Source organism: Antechinus flavipes, chromosome 2 (genome assembly GCF_016432865.1).
Source record: "Antechinus flavipes isolate AdamAnt ecotype Samford, QLD, Australia chromosome 2, AdamAnt_v2, whole genome shotgun sequence".
NCBI lineage: Eukaryota > Metazoa > Chordata > Mammalia > Dasyuromorphia > Dasyuridae > Antechinus > Antechinus flavipes.
In genome coordinates this window covers 525,693,028-525,709,450 of record NC_067399.1, presented here as the reverse complement: position 1 = coordinate 525,709,450, position 16,423 = coordinate 525,693,028, and the positions used below count along the sequence as shown (strand labels likewise).

At 33.5% G+C, this 16,423-nt stretch overlaps 1 protein-coding gene across 1 annotated transcript in view; it reads left to right on the top strand.

Moving 5' to 3' along the window:
* The window catches only part of WDR72 (WD repeat domain 72), a 257,455-nt gene extending 243,534 nt beyond the window's left edge, over positions 1-13,921 (top strand). The window contains exons 20-21 of the mRNA XM_051980681.1: positions 5,496-5,600; positions 10,950-13,921. Of these exons, the coding sequence (XP_051836641.1) occupies positions 5,496-5,600; positions 10,950-11,005 (161 nt within the window). The 3' untranslated portion in view covers positions 11,006-13,921. The remainder of the gene's footprint in view (positions 1-5,495; positions 5,601-10,949) is intronic.
* The last annotated feature ends 2,502 nt before the right edge of the window (positions 13,922-16,423 follow it).

Here is a 16,423-nt window from a genome sequence, read left to right as displayed (position 1 = left end):
CATCTGATCTTTAGTGGAAGCTGGAATGTTTTGCTCTGTTTTTCAATAGACAGAAATTTCAATCTGTTTTATCTCTTTATGAATGATTTTCTTATAAACATCACCCATTTCTCTGAAGATCTGGTATGCCCAAGATAGATTAGGTCCATCTTTTAAACCATGCATAAATAGTTTATATATTGAAAAAAAATATTACTGGGAGCTGCAGTTTTATTCACACAGTAAATAATATGGATTTTAATATCACATAGGGTGCCATGCCATAGGAGAGAGCAAGCAAGCTATGTTTATGGCAAGGCTTAGTGTTTTCTCAATGGAAATCATAACAAACTGTGCTGCTGTCAGAAAGGTTTCCAGCTGGTTTGTTTGCTGACTGTGGCTACTGGGCATGCCCAGCTCTGACAGCTAGTTTTATTATCCTGCAGAAGGTGAGAGAAAGAAGAAACCCTTTCCTCTCACCTTTTATGGAAGTGACTGAAAGAACTCAAAGGAGCCAGAGCAGAAAGCAGTAAATGAGCACCAGGGAACATATCACCAAGTAGAAATAATTTACACAAGACCTTCTAGTTTTTGTTTTGGATTTTTTTGGGGGAGAATGAGCTCTGCATGTCACTCAGTGACTCTCTCATCATTTCCTTATCTGCTTATCCCAGACACTCCCTGTGTCTGAATAAATCATAAGATCATAAAACTATAGCTACTAATGTTGGAAGAGACCTCAGAGTACATCTAATCCAATCCTCATTTTTCAGATGAAGCCACTAAGGACCAGGAAAATTAGGTGACTTGCCCCCCAATAAATACTAAAGGTAGAATTGAAACCTCGGCTCTAGATTCAGAGGTAGTTTTTGCCTTTTAGCTCCATTCCTCTGGAACCTCCTTTAGCTCCTGGACCCTCCTTGATTTGGAATTCCAACTATCCCTCTAAACATTCTCAATATGTAACATTTCATTATAAGGCCTATCACCTCCCATTGGTGAGCTTCTTTTGGAATATCCATTTTATGGAAAGGCCTAATAGCCTTCATTCCCCTCCTGGCATTGTTCTTGATTTCCTGATTTTGAAAACATACTCCATCACAAGATACTTCTTCCCCTACTCCCTTCCTTCCTTCCCTTTTTAGTTGTCTTTTTTTGTGTCATATTCCCTCTTTAGACTATAAACTTCTTTGAGGGTGGGAGTTGTCTTTTTTCTTGTATTTGTATTTCCTATGTTTAGCACAATGCTTGGCACAGAATCAGTCCTTAATAAATTATTGGTCCTTTCTCTCTCCCTCCCTTCTTCCTCCCTTCTTCCCTTTCTCCCTTCCTTTTTCTTGTCTTCTTTCTTTCCTTCTACAAATTTATTACCGTAATCTTCTATTCAACTTCTGCCTTCTCTATGGAATTCCTACTGGCAGTAGGCATTCTACTGCCTTTTGAACTGGCAGTTTAGAGGCATCTTCCTTTGAATTTGGATATCACTTTTTGTCCAAAAATTAATTAGGCACTTAGAATTTATTGTTTTGTTAATTCGTTTTATGCTTAGAAAAAAATTGAGCCTGTGATTTAATTGGTGTTGGTAGCACTTGGTGAGAAATTTCTTATACCAATATAGGTGTTCATTTTCTCTTCAATTTATAATACCTCCTCTAAGATTTTACAGAGGAACTGAGTCGCAGAGAAGTGACTTACCCAGACTCTCACAAGTGATAAATGGCAGAGCTGGGATTTGGATTCTGTGAGTTTTGCAACTGCTAATATATAATATTTCCATTTCATGCAAAACGAGTTAACACCTAAAAGTAGATTGACAACTTTAACAGTATTATAAATCAATCTGATGATATATTTTGCACATCTTAAAATATGTATATCCATTAACATTAGAATCATCATATAAAACTAAGTTGTGCAGAAATGACTTTGTTAAGATGTGCTTACAAAGAGAACTGACTCTTGTTTTAAAAACTCTTAGTTCAAATCCAATCTAATGTTTACTACTTGTGAGAACTTGTCCAAATCACTCATTTTAGGTTTAGTTTCCTCAACTATAAAAATGGGAGGGATAAATCAAATGATCCTTCAGATCCATTAAAGCTTTTAATCTTTTGGATCTTCAACTCCAGAAAATCTTGACAACACAAAGAGCCTATTGTGTAATGAAATTTAAAGTTATAACTATCCCTTTCATATTAAGAAGAAAACAAAAACACCTATGGATTTAAAGCACATACACACACAAGTAAACAGCTACAGTAGAGAAGCTGAGTTTGAAAACAGGAGTGTCAGTGTAAAGGCTTTGACTTTAGTCACCATATTGACTTCATCTTAGCAGTTAGAATTACAGATAATTCAGGTTACTTTTGTAATTATTTGTTATATCAGGACCTAGGTTGTTTTGTCTTCTTTGATGGAAAGAGGCTGTATTTCCAAGTCAATACAGAATACTATGTTGTTTTTTAAGCCACAGTAGAGTTCTACTGTGTACATTTTACCCAGTTGGAAAGGTGTTGACCATGCACCTACTGATTGACACTATAAGGATAAGCCTAGGTTTAAAAAGCACATCACCAGATTGGCTTCAGGATGGTAAATTTTTCTGGTCTAGTAAAGAAGCATTGATTAAGCACTTACTATGTGCTAGGCACTATATTAAAAATTTTGGACTTACATTTGGGGGAGAAACAAAAAAAAAAAAACTTTCTCTCCTTAAGGAACATAGGTTTTAATGTATTGAACAACTTATAATTATCCTGGTTCATTTAATATCCATACCAAATGTGTGAAAGTAACCTGAAAGGAGAAGGTTTTAACATCTGGGAGAGAGGGGAGATTGAGAAAAGACTTAGGGAAAATGAGATTTGATCTTAATTTTGAAAGAAAACAAGCAAAGTACAAGGTGTATATGAAGGAGAAGAGCATCCCAGGCAAGGGGAATAGCTAATATAAGTTTCCCAGAAACTCTTGATGGTCATGTACTAAATTATTGGAGGGGATGGGAATCTGTATTGGTATCCATATTAGATTTATCATTCCTGCAGTAAAAACATTAAATGTCTAGAATAACAAACATCTCACTTGAAATGAAAACATGATAGATAGTTGAGGCAGTTAATGTGCACAAAATCATTTCAAAATATAATTCCTTATTTTATACATGTGCTCCTGGCAAGACACATATCCCCTCTTTCCCCCGCCTATAGCCCCCTCCTGTGGTTTCATGTGTGTTAGTGGTAATTTTTATGTGAATTTTAGATTTTGTTGCACATTAAAAAATTAATCTCTTGGTCTAGATCTATCCATATTTACAGTTCTATTTATCATTTTGATTGGTTTTAGTAAAATTATATTTCAATAACATTTTATTTTTAAAAATTAATTTATCAGACTTGTAATTTCATTGGTGCTTTTTACAGGGGAAAAAATGCTCTACTGAAATAGATTAGTACTAGTTCTAGCATTTGTAGTTTTAAAGAGTTTCCTTGAGGCATTGAAAGTTTGAATAACTTGCTTAGGGCGATATAACCAGTATGTGTCACAGGTTTACTTGAATCCAGGATGTGCTGACTCAACACCAGCTCTATTCACTATGTCATTGATATTGACTGATACTGAATCACTATCATTAATTTATATCATGGTGTCAGGAGAACATGAAGAAAACTCCAAAGTTAGGTGTAGTCAGCACAGGGTCAAAGTGATCATGCTAAGTGCATTATTGGTGGGAATATCTGCATTGACAAAATCACGGAATACTTTAAGAGTACTAAAATATTGGAGTTATTGATACTCAGTTTCAAATCTCCAAAACAACTTTCCTTATCACTTATAGACTAGAACAAGAATTTGGGGCATCATAAAGGATTGTGAAATAGACAAGACCTTTATATTTAAGTATATTTAGATTTTATATTCATTGCCTCTCTAAAAGCCTTTGCAATTCCAGAATGTTAGCGCTCTATCTAAGAGATACTTGCTCAACTTTCTCATTTTGCAGATTCTGAAACTGAGGTCCAGAAAACCTAAGTTAAATTTCTTCATAACAAAAAGCCTATTGGCAGAAGAATCGGTATTGAAATTATATTTCAATGACATTTTATTTTAAAAAATTAATTTATCAGACTTGTAACTTATTTCCAACATAACAAAAAGCCTACTGGCAGAAGAATCGGTATTGAAAAATATTTCTTATACATTTTAATCTCCTTTTATAAAGTTCACCTTTTTTTTGGAAATTGTTAATGATGATAAAATAAAAACAAACAAAAATACTAACAGAAACATTTATGCTTTGAGTTTAATTTTCATGTATAAGGAAAATTTTGTCAAAAGGAGGAAAAATAAACTTTCTCAGATTATTGAAGTTGGAATTTCTAGATCAAAGTGAATGTGAGCAGTAGCATTTCTTAAGAATGTATGCTGGTTATTTAAAGGTTACTGGTACTGTAAAAGTGAAAAATTATACATTTACTAAGAGGATAGGTGGCAGTGTTTGATGTAAATTTAAAGTGTTTGGACTGAAATTACTAATATACATAATATTAATACCATTACTAATATGGATGAAATATTTTAAATTACAGTTTCACTAACTGATTTCATAAAACAAAATGTAATTTTCCACCAAATAAGAGTAATGAAAATGTAATATTTATGGAGATAACAATCTTGATCAAGATTTAACTTTTACCAAATAATAAATGTAATTATTTTCTTCCAATGAGAACTTTTAAATATAATCGATATATTAATCTAATTATTTTGTAGCCCAGTACTCCACCTCCACCTCTTCCCCTACAAGAAAACCCCCATGAGCAATATTTTCTTGATATGGTTCACAAAGGTCACAAAGAGTTACATACAACTAACCTACTGAACAACTTTGTCTTTTACAGTTATTAAGGAAAAAACTGTACCTTGAAGTTACATAGCCTTCAAAACACCCAATTTGGGCCAGCCATGGTTTTAAATAAATACAAATTTGTGAATGCTAAAATTTTATAAAATATTTTGAGTTATTTTTTCTTTTTTTTAAGTATTTAACTAGATGGACATATGCATTACATAGATAATATTAAATAGCTATGATTTTGTATAGCAAGAGAACTTATCTTACCAACTTAAAAGTATTTCTAATTAACTAAGCTTATAGTCTTCTCTGTGTGTCCAGTTGCCACTAATTGACTTTATTATTTCAGATTTATGCATTAAAAATACGATTTCCACTTTGAAGGGATCACTTTGCTACTTTGTAGCTTTTAAGCTGATGCCATGAACTTATTTTCCGTCCAAGATAAAGTCACATCTATAGATTTTTCAACTAATTACGTCTGCCAATAAATACTGGGAAGATACATTTTATTTCAATTTATTATTTCTGTATACAAAGTATGCCCTTGGAAAGATTTGTGGCATTGAGTGGCAGTGGAGAGTTTTGTTTTCTTTTGTTTTTGCTTGTGTGTACTTTTCATTTCATCTTTTTCTTTCTTTCTTCTTTTCTTTGTTTTTAATAGCTACAGTCAGTGTGGTCAAGCATGACAGCCACTCAAACTCGGCAAACTTCCAAGAAGCTGAGGACATGCCTGACAGATGTGTCTTAGAAGAGTCGGAAAGTCCAGGTGAAAGCCATTTAAAGATAGTCACCAAGTATAAAATGATAAATTTGACACAGCTTTTGGGTCTATGGAAAAAGGAGAGGGGGAGGGTGGGGAAGGACATTGTAATGCTGTTTTCTCTTAGCAGCTGCACTGTCAAATTAAGAGTCACCTCCAGGGGTCAGAGTGTGGAGCTGTTATCCTTTCCTTTTTCATCAAGAATTCAAGTCCTACAAAGTACAAAGGCATTAAGACTGAAAGGGAAACAAACTCTTATTAGTTCATTATAATAATTTTGGACTAAACTAGTTAACCTAAGCAAAGGTTTTGAGTTCTGAAGGATGCTATAAGGTTAAAAAAAGTAGAATAACGAATTTCAATCAAGTAGAAAAGCAGTCAATTGGGGAGAAACTCAGAGCAAGTGGGAAGCATCAGAAGTCGATTGAACTTTCTTGATACAAATAGAACCACAAGAGTACTGTGTGGGTTTTCACAGGAAAGAAATAGAGCCAGCACTAGTATTCAAAATAATTCAGCCCTTCTGGGCATGATAAAATTTACTTTCTTGTCAAATTGAGAATTTTTTTGTTTGTTGTTTCATTCTTTTGAAAGTGAACGGATGGGAGGAAAGCATTGGATTCAGTATGCATTAGGGAAATGTGTGGTTTTTGTAGCAACTGATCAAAACCAACTTATAAAAGGAGCTTGGCACAAGTGGACTGTCACAATTCATGAAAGAAGACATATCATTACCATGAATGAAAGGGTTAAATATTTTCCCCAACACCACCATCCAGTCCCTGTACTTGCTATTTTCTTTTCCTGCTTTATCTGACTTCTGTATATACCCTCTTGCATCTTTGTGTGCTGATCCGTGTATCATATTTTTGATTCATCCTCTCTGTGGCCTGTCAGCTTAGTTAAGAGATTTCCAAATCTTGTAGCCTTCGCTGACAGGGGGCAGCTGCAAACAGTCCCCTGATCCTTCCCCTAGGAGAACTACCAAGATTTAATTTTCAGTGAAAGGTGCAGTTTGAAATCCATGTCAGGTCCCCTAAGTCATCTCAGAACCCCAACAGGACCAGAGACTATGGGATTATATTTCAGCGCCCTCTACTACACTAAGATTCCTTAGGAACTGAAGTGCTGTCGCACACCTGATCTGAACCACCCTTCCACATTAGCCTCCCTACAGAACCAAGCAATGACATCTTTCAAAACTGTAAATCTAGCCTTGTTGGCAAATTGTTCGTGAAAGCTAAAGTAAAACATGCCATAGAAGCTAAAGGAGAGAAGAGGAGTTAAACTTGTGAGAATGGAGATGAAGAAATAAGTTATTTTTTTATTTTGACTGGGTCATCATCTGTATGGCCCCACAAGATGTTCAGTCTAATAATTATTCACAGGGGTGATTGTTGTTGTAATTGTTGGGAATCAAATTGAGTCAAATTTTCATGTGAGAGGTATTGGATAAGAATCAGATGTGTCTTTTTTGTTTGTTTTTGCACAAAAAAAAAAAGACAAATTTCAGCCCACCCCAAATCAGTTTTTCCTAACCAAAATTCAGTGGATTCACAGTAAAATTTAAATACAATACACCATATATATATATTATATATAAAGGAAATGATGTATCAAAAAAGAAGAAATATTGATTCAAAAATATAGGCATTGATAAATAATCCAAACTTAAAAAGTGAGTACTGTTCTGTACATCGGACATCATTAAACTGGTAATAAAGAATGAATTACTCTAGCTTTTTCCTCTGTCCATTCCTGCATTTTAAGACATCTTGCCTTATAGGCCTGGAAGCCTCTTGAGATTTCACTACTGGTCTCACTGCCTCCCACTGAGAATTTGTGGCTCGGTTGTCATGGAGACATCGTATTTCTCCAAGAATTGCTCATATTGATCCGTGGCCAGGCGTAAATGGCCAGGCGAGTGTGAGGAATAAAGGGGGCTGGGCAGTACTATAAAATGACCAGAGGTTGTGAGTTGGAAATAAGCTCATAGCAAACACTTAGGTAAAAAGAAAGAAGCAGTTTCATTTTGTCTCAGGATTTCGTTTCTGCACTTTGGGCCATTGTCTTCTTTCACTATAGACTGAAAGAAACTTGTTAGTCACTTGTCATGTCAGATCTTTGGTGCTTGTCCTGACACAGCTGTCAGCCTTCCAGCTCTGTGCAGTTCAGGGACACACAACAAAGAGCTAGCAACATGAATTATTTATTGCTCCTTGTGTGGATGAAATTCTGTGATAAGAAATTAAGACACTTCTGACAGAGGTGCTTGTTTAGAAAGAAAGATTTTGATGATAGAATGCATTTGCTTGAAGCATGAGTGAGTATTTTGGTAGGCAAGGATGCTAAGGCATAGGTAGCATGTGAGGAATTATATGTATTATATATACATATATATGACACATGCGTAACACTTATAATGTATTTTCTCATGTAAACTGAATAAAAGATAGTGACTTTTTGCAAAGTGAATATGCAAAATGGGATATGCTCATCTGCTTTTTAGTGGTAAAGAATTCTAACTTTAGGATATCATGTCATTTATTTGAAAGCACTATAAAACTTATATTACCAATTAAATAGATAGATATAGATAAAATTAGAACTCTTCTTATGAAGAGTGTATCATCCTATTTCAAGAAAATTAACTATTTTTTTAAATCAGAAGAGGTGAGAACTTTCCTTTAAATTAGTAAAGATTTGTATTGTTAACCCTATATCTTATGTATATATTTTCCATGTGTAAGATTCATTAGCACTTCAATTTGAAAAAAATTTAACTGAAGTCAAATTTTAATATAAAATTCTTACTTGATATGTTCCCCATATAAGATTCCTATTAAAAAGAATACTAATCCTAACAGTTGAAGAATGAAAAATTTAGTCTTATAGTTGTAGAGGATATTTCTTTCAGGTTGTTTTGTTTATACTTTACCAAAGCATCATTTATTTATGTATTTATTGGCATAGCTCTTGGAATTATTTCATCAGCTAAGATGTTTCCCTGTATATGAATCCTGGCTATAAACAGTAGATTCCAAGTTACTTCCATGGTGTGATTTATGGATTCTAAGGAGTCAACTCTTGAGTCCACTACCAAAGAGTGTGAACCAACATTGTGCTTATTCAGAACCCCCAATGAGGTTTTAGGGCCAATAATATCATTCTGTTGAAGAACTGCTCAGTTTTGAAAAAAACAAAGATACTTATTCACTGTTTGTTTTTCCTTGCTCTTTCACAGAAAATACTCCATCTCCTAATTGCATTCTCACTAACTGTTTCCCATTCTTGGCATTCTCTGTCTCCTCTTCTTCATCTCCTGACTTCCTTCGAGTCCTAGATAAAAATTTCACTTTCTTCAGGGAATCTTTCATCAGCCTTTTTAGTGCTAGTTTCTTCTCCCTACTTATTACCTCCAATTTATATGTAGTATCTTGTACAGATCTACATCTGTATGTAGATGTCTTCATGTTGTCTTCCCATTAAACTGTGAACTTCTTGAGAGCAAGGCCATTACCCTCCCACCCCTTTTTTTGTATACCTAGCATTTAGCATACTGCCCAAAACATATAGTAAGCTATTAATGAGTCCTTGGACTAACTAATAAGACCAAGAGAGTGTAGCTGCTCCTTCTTCGATTCTTATTAGTCCCAAAATTTACTTTAGATGCTGTCCTCATATCTTAACACATCTCTTTGAAATAAAAGCATACAATCCCACTATTGCTCATTTTTTGAGTTCAATTTTGCTTTGAAAAATTTTTTAAGAGGAAGATGTAGAATGAAGGCTTAGGGGAATGAGATCTGGTCTTGGAGTCAGGGACAGCTGAGTGTGTCTTCTATGTTCACTGTGACTCTAGGCAAGCTTTGTTAGTTGTTAGTTACCCCAGCAACTTACTAAGTCTTCAAAGTGCAGAGAAAGTAGGGATCTGTATCAGTAGAGGAAGTTCTTCATTGGGAGCTCCCTCAACTGATAAAATTAAGTCTGGTCTCTAATTTTAAAAAATCTAATGAAATACATCTCATTTGCTTCTCGAATCCTAAAAAGCTTCTAAAAATGTTTACTTTCTTGTTTGCATCAACTGGGTGGAGCGGGGAGTGGGGGGGGAAGAGGAAGATACCAAAAAAATTTTAGATGGAAAAGGGGTACAAGCTATGGAGTACAAAGGTCTATGTCACACTGAAGAAGGTTTGGATAAGTTTATATTGTGTTATTAATGTGGTTTCATACACAGCACATATTTTGTATATAACATTGTCAATCAGTATCATGTATGTAAGGATGCTAGGGATACTTGCCCTGTGATAAGCCAAAAGGGGTGTGTGTGTGTGTGTGTGTGTGTGTGTGTGTGTGTGTGTGTATTCTGGCTCATGAATCACCTGTAAAAAATCAGGTAACAGAAAACTAGGACAGATTCAAGAATGGACTGTTGGAGATGGCTGCTGATGATGCATGAAGCAGGAAGAATGTGGAACATATGAGCAGCCCATCAATCATAAACACAAGGAACATATTTCTTACTCTATATGAGAAAGAAACTCAGTGTTTTGGAAACAGTAGAAATAATTCCAAGAGTAAATATACATGAATAATTCATTATAATTACTATGATATCTATTATCTAACATCAATGCTTACTTTTATCAAAGGGCAGGTGGTTTTTTACTTAAAATGTAAAACTTTATGGCAGGATTAAGTGGTAGAGAGAAGGCTGATGGACATGATGAATATCATTAATCCATAGTACTAAAATAGTCAGAGTTTTAACTTTATTTAAACTCTGAAACAGAATGTAGAGGATTGGACATGGAATTATTAAGCTAATAATATGATTAGAAGCCATTGCTAACAGGGACACAGAAATGAGTCTCATGTTTGTTCTCATTTAAAGTGTTAATTTTATTCACTGAAATTATAATAATCTAAGTAATTTGGGGAATAATTGCATGTGAAGGTTCAGTGAATCAAACCTTGTGTCTCAGTAGTTTCTCTCAAAAAAACTGGGCCTTAGCCCTAAAATGTCTCAGTCAATTCCAGGAAGAATAATTGGTTTGTTTGTAATTTAGGTCAAGTTTCTATTTTCAAATGAAATACCCTTTATTTAAATTGTTTTTGTAATGGTGATGCAATTATGAGATTCTTTTTGACATTGTTTATTAATCCATGTTAGTCCTGTGTGTATTTGAGGTTTTAATACTTAAGAAAATAAGAAAAATCTCAATAATTGTACATGTTAATTTAATATTTAATTTTAGAATATATAAAATACTTGGCAGTTTTAGGTAAAACTATGTTTTTTATTTATCAAATAGCCAAAGACAAATACTTTGTTGTTTTTTTTATTCCTTCCAGGTCAGCGAAAAGCACATCCTTGGGTGATTAAGGTGTGCTCCTGTAAGATGTGTTGAAATACCTCCTCATTTATTGGAATTTAAGCAAATTAATTAAGAAAATGAAACTGTATAATATTTTTATAAAGACATTTGTTTGTGTTGTGATCAGAATATAAGAATCATTTGATATGTCTGTCTTTGAAGCTAACTGTTATGAAAATTGTAAGAGTTGATCCAATATAACACTATGTACTATATATTTGGAAAAATTTTTCTAAGTTATTTCATGAATCTTCTTCTCAGTTTTTCCATTCTTATCCCCAATGTAGAATGCTTGTCCTCTACCATATGAGTGTTTGTAGCTTAGTTGAGTTTTGAAGTATATTTAAGTTCCATTTTTTTCATTCTTCTGAATCATTTAAAAATATTATGTCAAAGATTATATAAGGGTTTTGTATTGATCACTGTATGTATTTTATAACCTTCAATTAGTTAACTATCTTAGCTGAAACTCATGTGCTCTGTTGTGGTTTATTATTACCAATCACCAAGTCACTAATGTGATCTGTAAGCACTCAGTAACATCACCTACCATATGATTATTTCAGTTCAGTCCTTACAAAGAGATGCAAAATACTGGGTGGGATAATTTGCTTCTGTATCATTTAGTTGGTTCATACAAGATTAGATGGAGTATGTGGTGGTTTGATCATCAACTCATGAAGCAGTCTGCACCAATGGATATCACCATAATCTTAAACTAAAAATGAGATTTAACTGTTGAAGATTGAACTTCATATCAACTTTTTTCTTCTCCAATGCTCTTCAGTTTTCTTTAGCTAAGATGGAGAAAATGCTATTTCAACACTATGTAATTTGATTGCTTTGGGTATTCATTCTACAACATCTATAGCCACGTTGCTATATCTTAGGAGATTGTCTCTAAGAATTACTCTTAACCTCCCTCCCTCCCCCCAAAAAATGCATCATGTTGCAATCAACTTGGTGGTAAGCATCCCCAACTTAGTTTGGTGATCCTGGTGACACATATGTATTATTCATTGTCAGGCCTATAATTGAAAACAAATTCTTTTCATCTTATTGGAGTCTACTAGAATTTTTAGTCTGCTTACACATGATTCCAAATTTTAGGGTCACCTCCATATTACAGTGAAAAAAAAATCATAGTGGAGGGGGGGAAAACAACAGTAAAACTAGGAAAGCCCTTCAGGTATTTACCCATCCATCAATGGTTAGATGCATCACAATCCATTACATAAAATTCATGTTATAACCTCAAATACAGCTTCTATCTTTATTCATATAATCTATTACTAATGTGTTTACATTTTATTCCCCTAAAAAGTTGAAATAAAAAGTGATTTTTCCAGTTAAAGAGGTTTATTATTTATTTAAAATTACTTATAATTATGAGATAGAATTAAAATAACAATAACAAACATGTCAGATTCATCGAAATGAATAAAAGAGCTGAAACAGTCCCTTATTTAGTGAACAGGAGTCTTATTTAATGAAGTTCCCATTATTCACAACTTTTTGCAATTCTGAGAATTACTTTCAGAATTTCTAGCATATTATTTTGGATATCCTGAATGATGGCAAAGCTTCATCCTCTGAGAATGAATTTGATTTGGGGAAAAACTTGGAGTCAAATTTTGTGAATAAAGTTAAGCGGGTTAACTGACCAGTATTCCTTTTAATTAAAAAACAAAGTTTTCTTGTGAGAATCAGAAACTGTCTCTAAAGATTATTTTAAAAATAATTGGTTTATTAGTAATACATACTAAATAAGTGTTTAGTCTCCTGAGGTGAATTTGAAAGAAATGTAGAAGTTCTTTCATTTACAAAGGTGTAGCTTGAATTAAGATTTTCTCAGAATCACAAAATAATAATAGACATAAAAGTTAGAGATTGTAAGGCAGAAAGAGCTAGATTATAATCAGAGAATGTAGGTTCAATCTCATCTTTGCAGTTTTGAATCAGATAGGTATAGGTCTATACAGGTAACTTGGATCAAGTTACTTAAAACAACCTGAACCTCAGTATCTCAATTGTTAGAAATGAGTTGACCTTCAAAGTTTCTTCCAGTTCTCAAGTATGTGAAGCCAGATCAGTTCTTTTAACTTATGCTGAAGAAACTGAAGCCCAGAGAAGGGAAATGTCTTGGCCAAAGACTGAGTCCTTAACTCAAAAGAGAATCCAAGAGTCAAGACTTAAAACTTAGCTTTTTGACTGCAACTCATCTTATTCCTTTCACTACACTGTGCTTCACCTTATTGATATATTTTTAAATCATTCTCAGTACTTTTTAATTGCAACTTTTATTTCTACATGCAGTCAATTTCCCATTTGCAAGGAAAAAAATATGACTAAATGTATATTTTGATAAAGTTGTTTTGAGGTATAAGGAAAAGCCTGTAATAGCTTTTACATATTAGAAAATGTCCACTGTTTTATATATATATATATTTCAGATTTTACTAATTTATACTGTGTAATAATCGAGATAAAAGGTTATTTCTAAGTGACAATTTATTTCTAAAATATAGAGATTTGATGCTTCACATATATTTTGTTGTTATATATACACCCATATACATTATAAACGTATGAACATGAATTTCTAATGTCCATGCTTTTTGTAATATCAAATATTTTCTGCCATCAAAAAAAAAATAATCCTAGGAAAACAATAAGAATATACATATAAAGGCTTCATTCATCAAACAGTCTTCAGTGGTTTTGCTTGTTTGGGTTACTTGAAATAAATGGTTGCTTCACACTTGATCAGACTGGCTATGGGTTGATTTGCCCATCTGCGAATGCAGCCAGAAACCCCACATTGATTGTTTCTGGATCCACCATTTATTGTCATCTTTCAGTTAGCAAATACAATCATGTTCTTTTTAACCAGTTTGTATCTGCAGCTCTCACTGATGTAAAATAAATGATTTGATTTTTTAAAAGTCACTTTTGTTATTGTTCTTCAAAACTTGGGGCTGGTATTAATCATTCCTATTTGGTTTGCTTATTAAGGGAATACTTCCAAAACTGATATAAAAACTGGCAGGTATGAATTCCATTTTATCTTGGTAAAGTTGTGACTTGTCTATATAGATATAATTAGGGGATTAGCTTCAGGCAGGAAATCTCATGTTGCACTTTTAAGAGACTAAATTAAGACCACTTTGAAACTGTTCCCTTTCAGAAAAGCTATCATCATTTCAAAAATGTGTTTCCTCACTCCATATTATTATGGTTGGACTAATAATGAATATAGTAAATTAATTTCAAATGATTAAAGATTATGACAAAATTCACATATCAGATTTTTTATTATGTAATTTTTCAACTCCTTACTCCCTTAACTATTATGCTACTTACCATTTTTATCCTTTTCTTATACTAAAAGCCATGCTATGGAGAAAACTGTCAAAAGACATGTATCATCAAGAAAGAAAAAGTCACTTTTTAAAAACCATTGCCATGCTTAGTATTTTAGTATGTCTATTAGTCTGATGTGCATTTTGATATTTGCAAAGTGACAGCTACCACAGAAGTTGGAAAGATGGCAAATAAATATAGTAGCAGGTCCAGAGCTTGAATCTAATTTTAACCTTAAAGGGCATTAATCTTTCTGCTTTTCCTCTCTTCCTCTGATGTATTTGTTTGGTTGTTGTTTTAAATCAGTACCATTATCTTATCATTTTATCTGGTATTTCTCCATGTGTGCCTCCCCTTGCCACAAGAAAAAGAATAATAAAGCTCTGTTGTGACAAGTCTCTTCTTATGTCAGTTTTCAGAAAAAAAGCTCTTTCTATAGGTGATTCTTCCTGTAGTTAGAAACTTCACGTTTTCTTCCCAATTCTTCAAATGACATTTTAATAGCATATCAATTATCATCTTGATAACCCAGCCTTTTCCAGAATGTGCTTGTGTGGACATAAACATGTGGGTACTTTGTCTTAATGCAATCATTTTCCCAGACTCAAATAAAAATTTATCTAAAGCATGATGTGTTTGTGTCATTGATCAAAGGATTTGGGGATTATAGAATTCAGACATAATTGGCACTACTCTGTAGTGTATTATTAACATTATGTTTTATATGACACAGTGTCTGTGTGCCTTCTTATCATTCTCCAAGTGCTACATGCTAGTAGAATGCCAATATTAATAAAATCATACGATGGCAGTCATCATTTGCCACATGCTTCCAAACACCATCATTTATTCACTTAGCAGTCATTTTAATTGTCATTATCTCTAAAGTAATCAATCAGCTTTTTGATCCCATGTGCTTATTTCCCAGGGAGAGGGGACTTTCACATCGCCAGGCTATGTTTGTGTCCTGTGCCGATCTGGCTGAGATAAAGATTTGTTTATGTCATTTCACAAGTTTCTACAGGCTTGTAAATGGGTTTCACACACCCCGGCATGACAATTATGAATTTGGGGATGTCGCTCCATAACAAAAATATCTTCACATCATTCTACTAAATACTAAAAAAAAAAAAAAAGTCTTTTAATTGAGTGACTAATATTTGCGTCATGTGCATATTATTGGGATCACACATTGAGAGCCATTTTTTTCCTTTATATTTTGGAAGTATACAAAAATTGTTATAACAGGAAATGAAGGGTGTCTTTTTCTTCACCTTCCCAATAAACACATAAACAGACACAATCACAGTCAATATCAATCTGCCTTTGGCTTTATTCTCATGTCAAAGAGTAGATTTTCTCAGCCCAGCCCTTATTTCAACTAATCAGTATATTTCCACCAATCTAATCAAAACCAATTATTCCATGTATGGCCAGAATTTAAAATAGGAGATAAAACATTGACAGTAAATATCAATATTTCATGTTAATAATGGTAGCTAAGTAGAACATCCAAAATAGGACATGTATTTTTTTTCTTCTTTTAAAATTATATTTTGATAGAGAGGTGGTTTGGATGCTTTTCCACCAAGGAAGCTGATGTTTTTGTATTTGTTTTGGTTTATTGTTTCCCTGCCATGTAGATGGCAGCAACACTCAAGGCTAGAAATTCTCTCCTCTTCCTCCCCCCCCCCCCGCCCCCGCCTTTTTTTTTCCCTTTGCTTCAAACCCAAACATATTGTTACTGAAAATCTTTGTGAGAGAAAAGGTTGAAAGTCTGAAGACAAATTTCTTTGTGTTCCTACATACCTCTAAAGCATTATTTTAAGTTGTAATAGTTGTACTTAAAACACTTCCCATAATGTGGAAGCATTCATCATTTCTCTTAATACAGATGTCATAGTCTGTTCTTGCACATATTGATTGTATTAGGGTTTATGTTCATTTAATCCCTAGTTCTTTTTTTTTTTTCTTTTTAACATTGAAGGCAAAAATCTTTCTCAGAGGAAAGAAACAGCAATAAAAAAAAAATACATAAGACACTATTTCCCACTCTACACAGAGTAACTAAAATGGATCCTTTCTTTG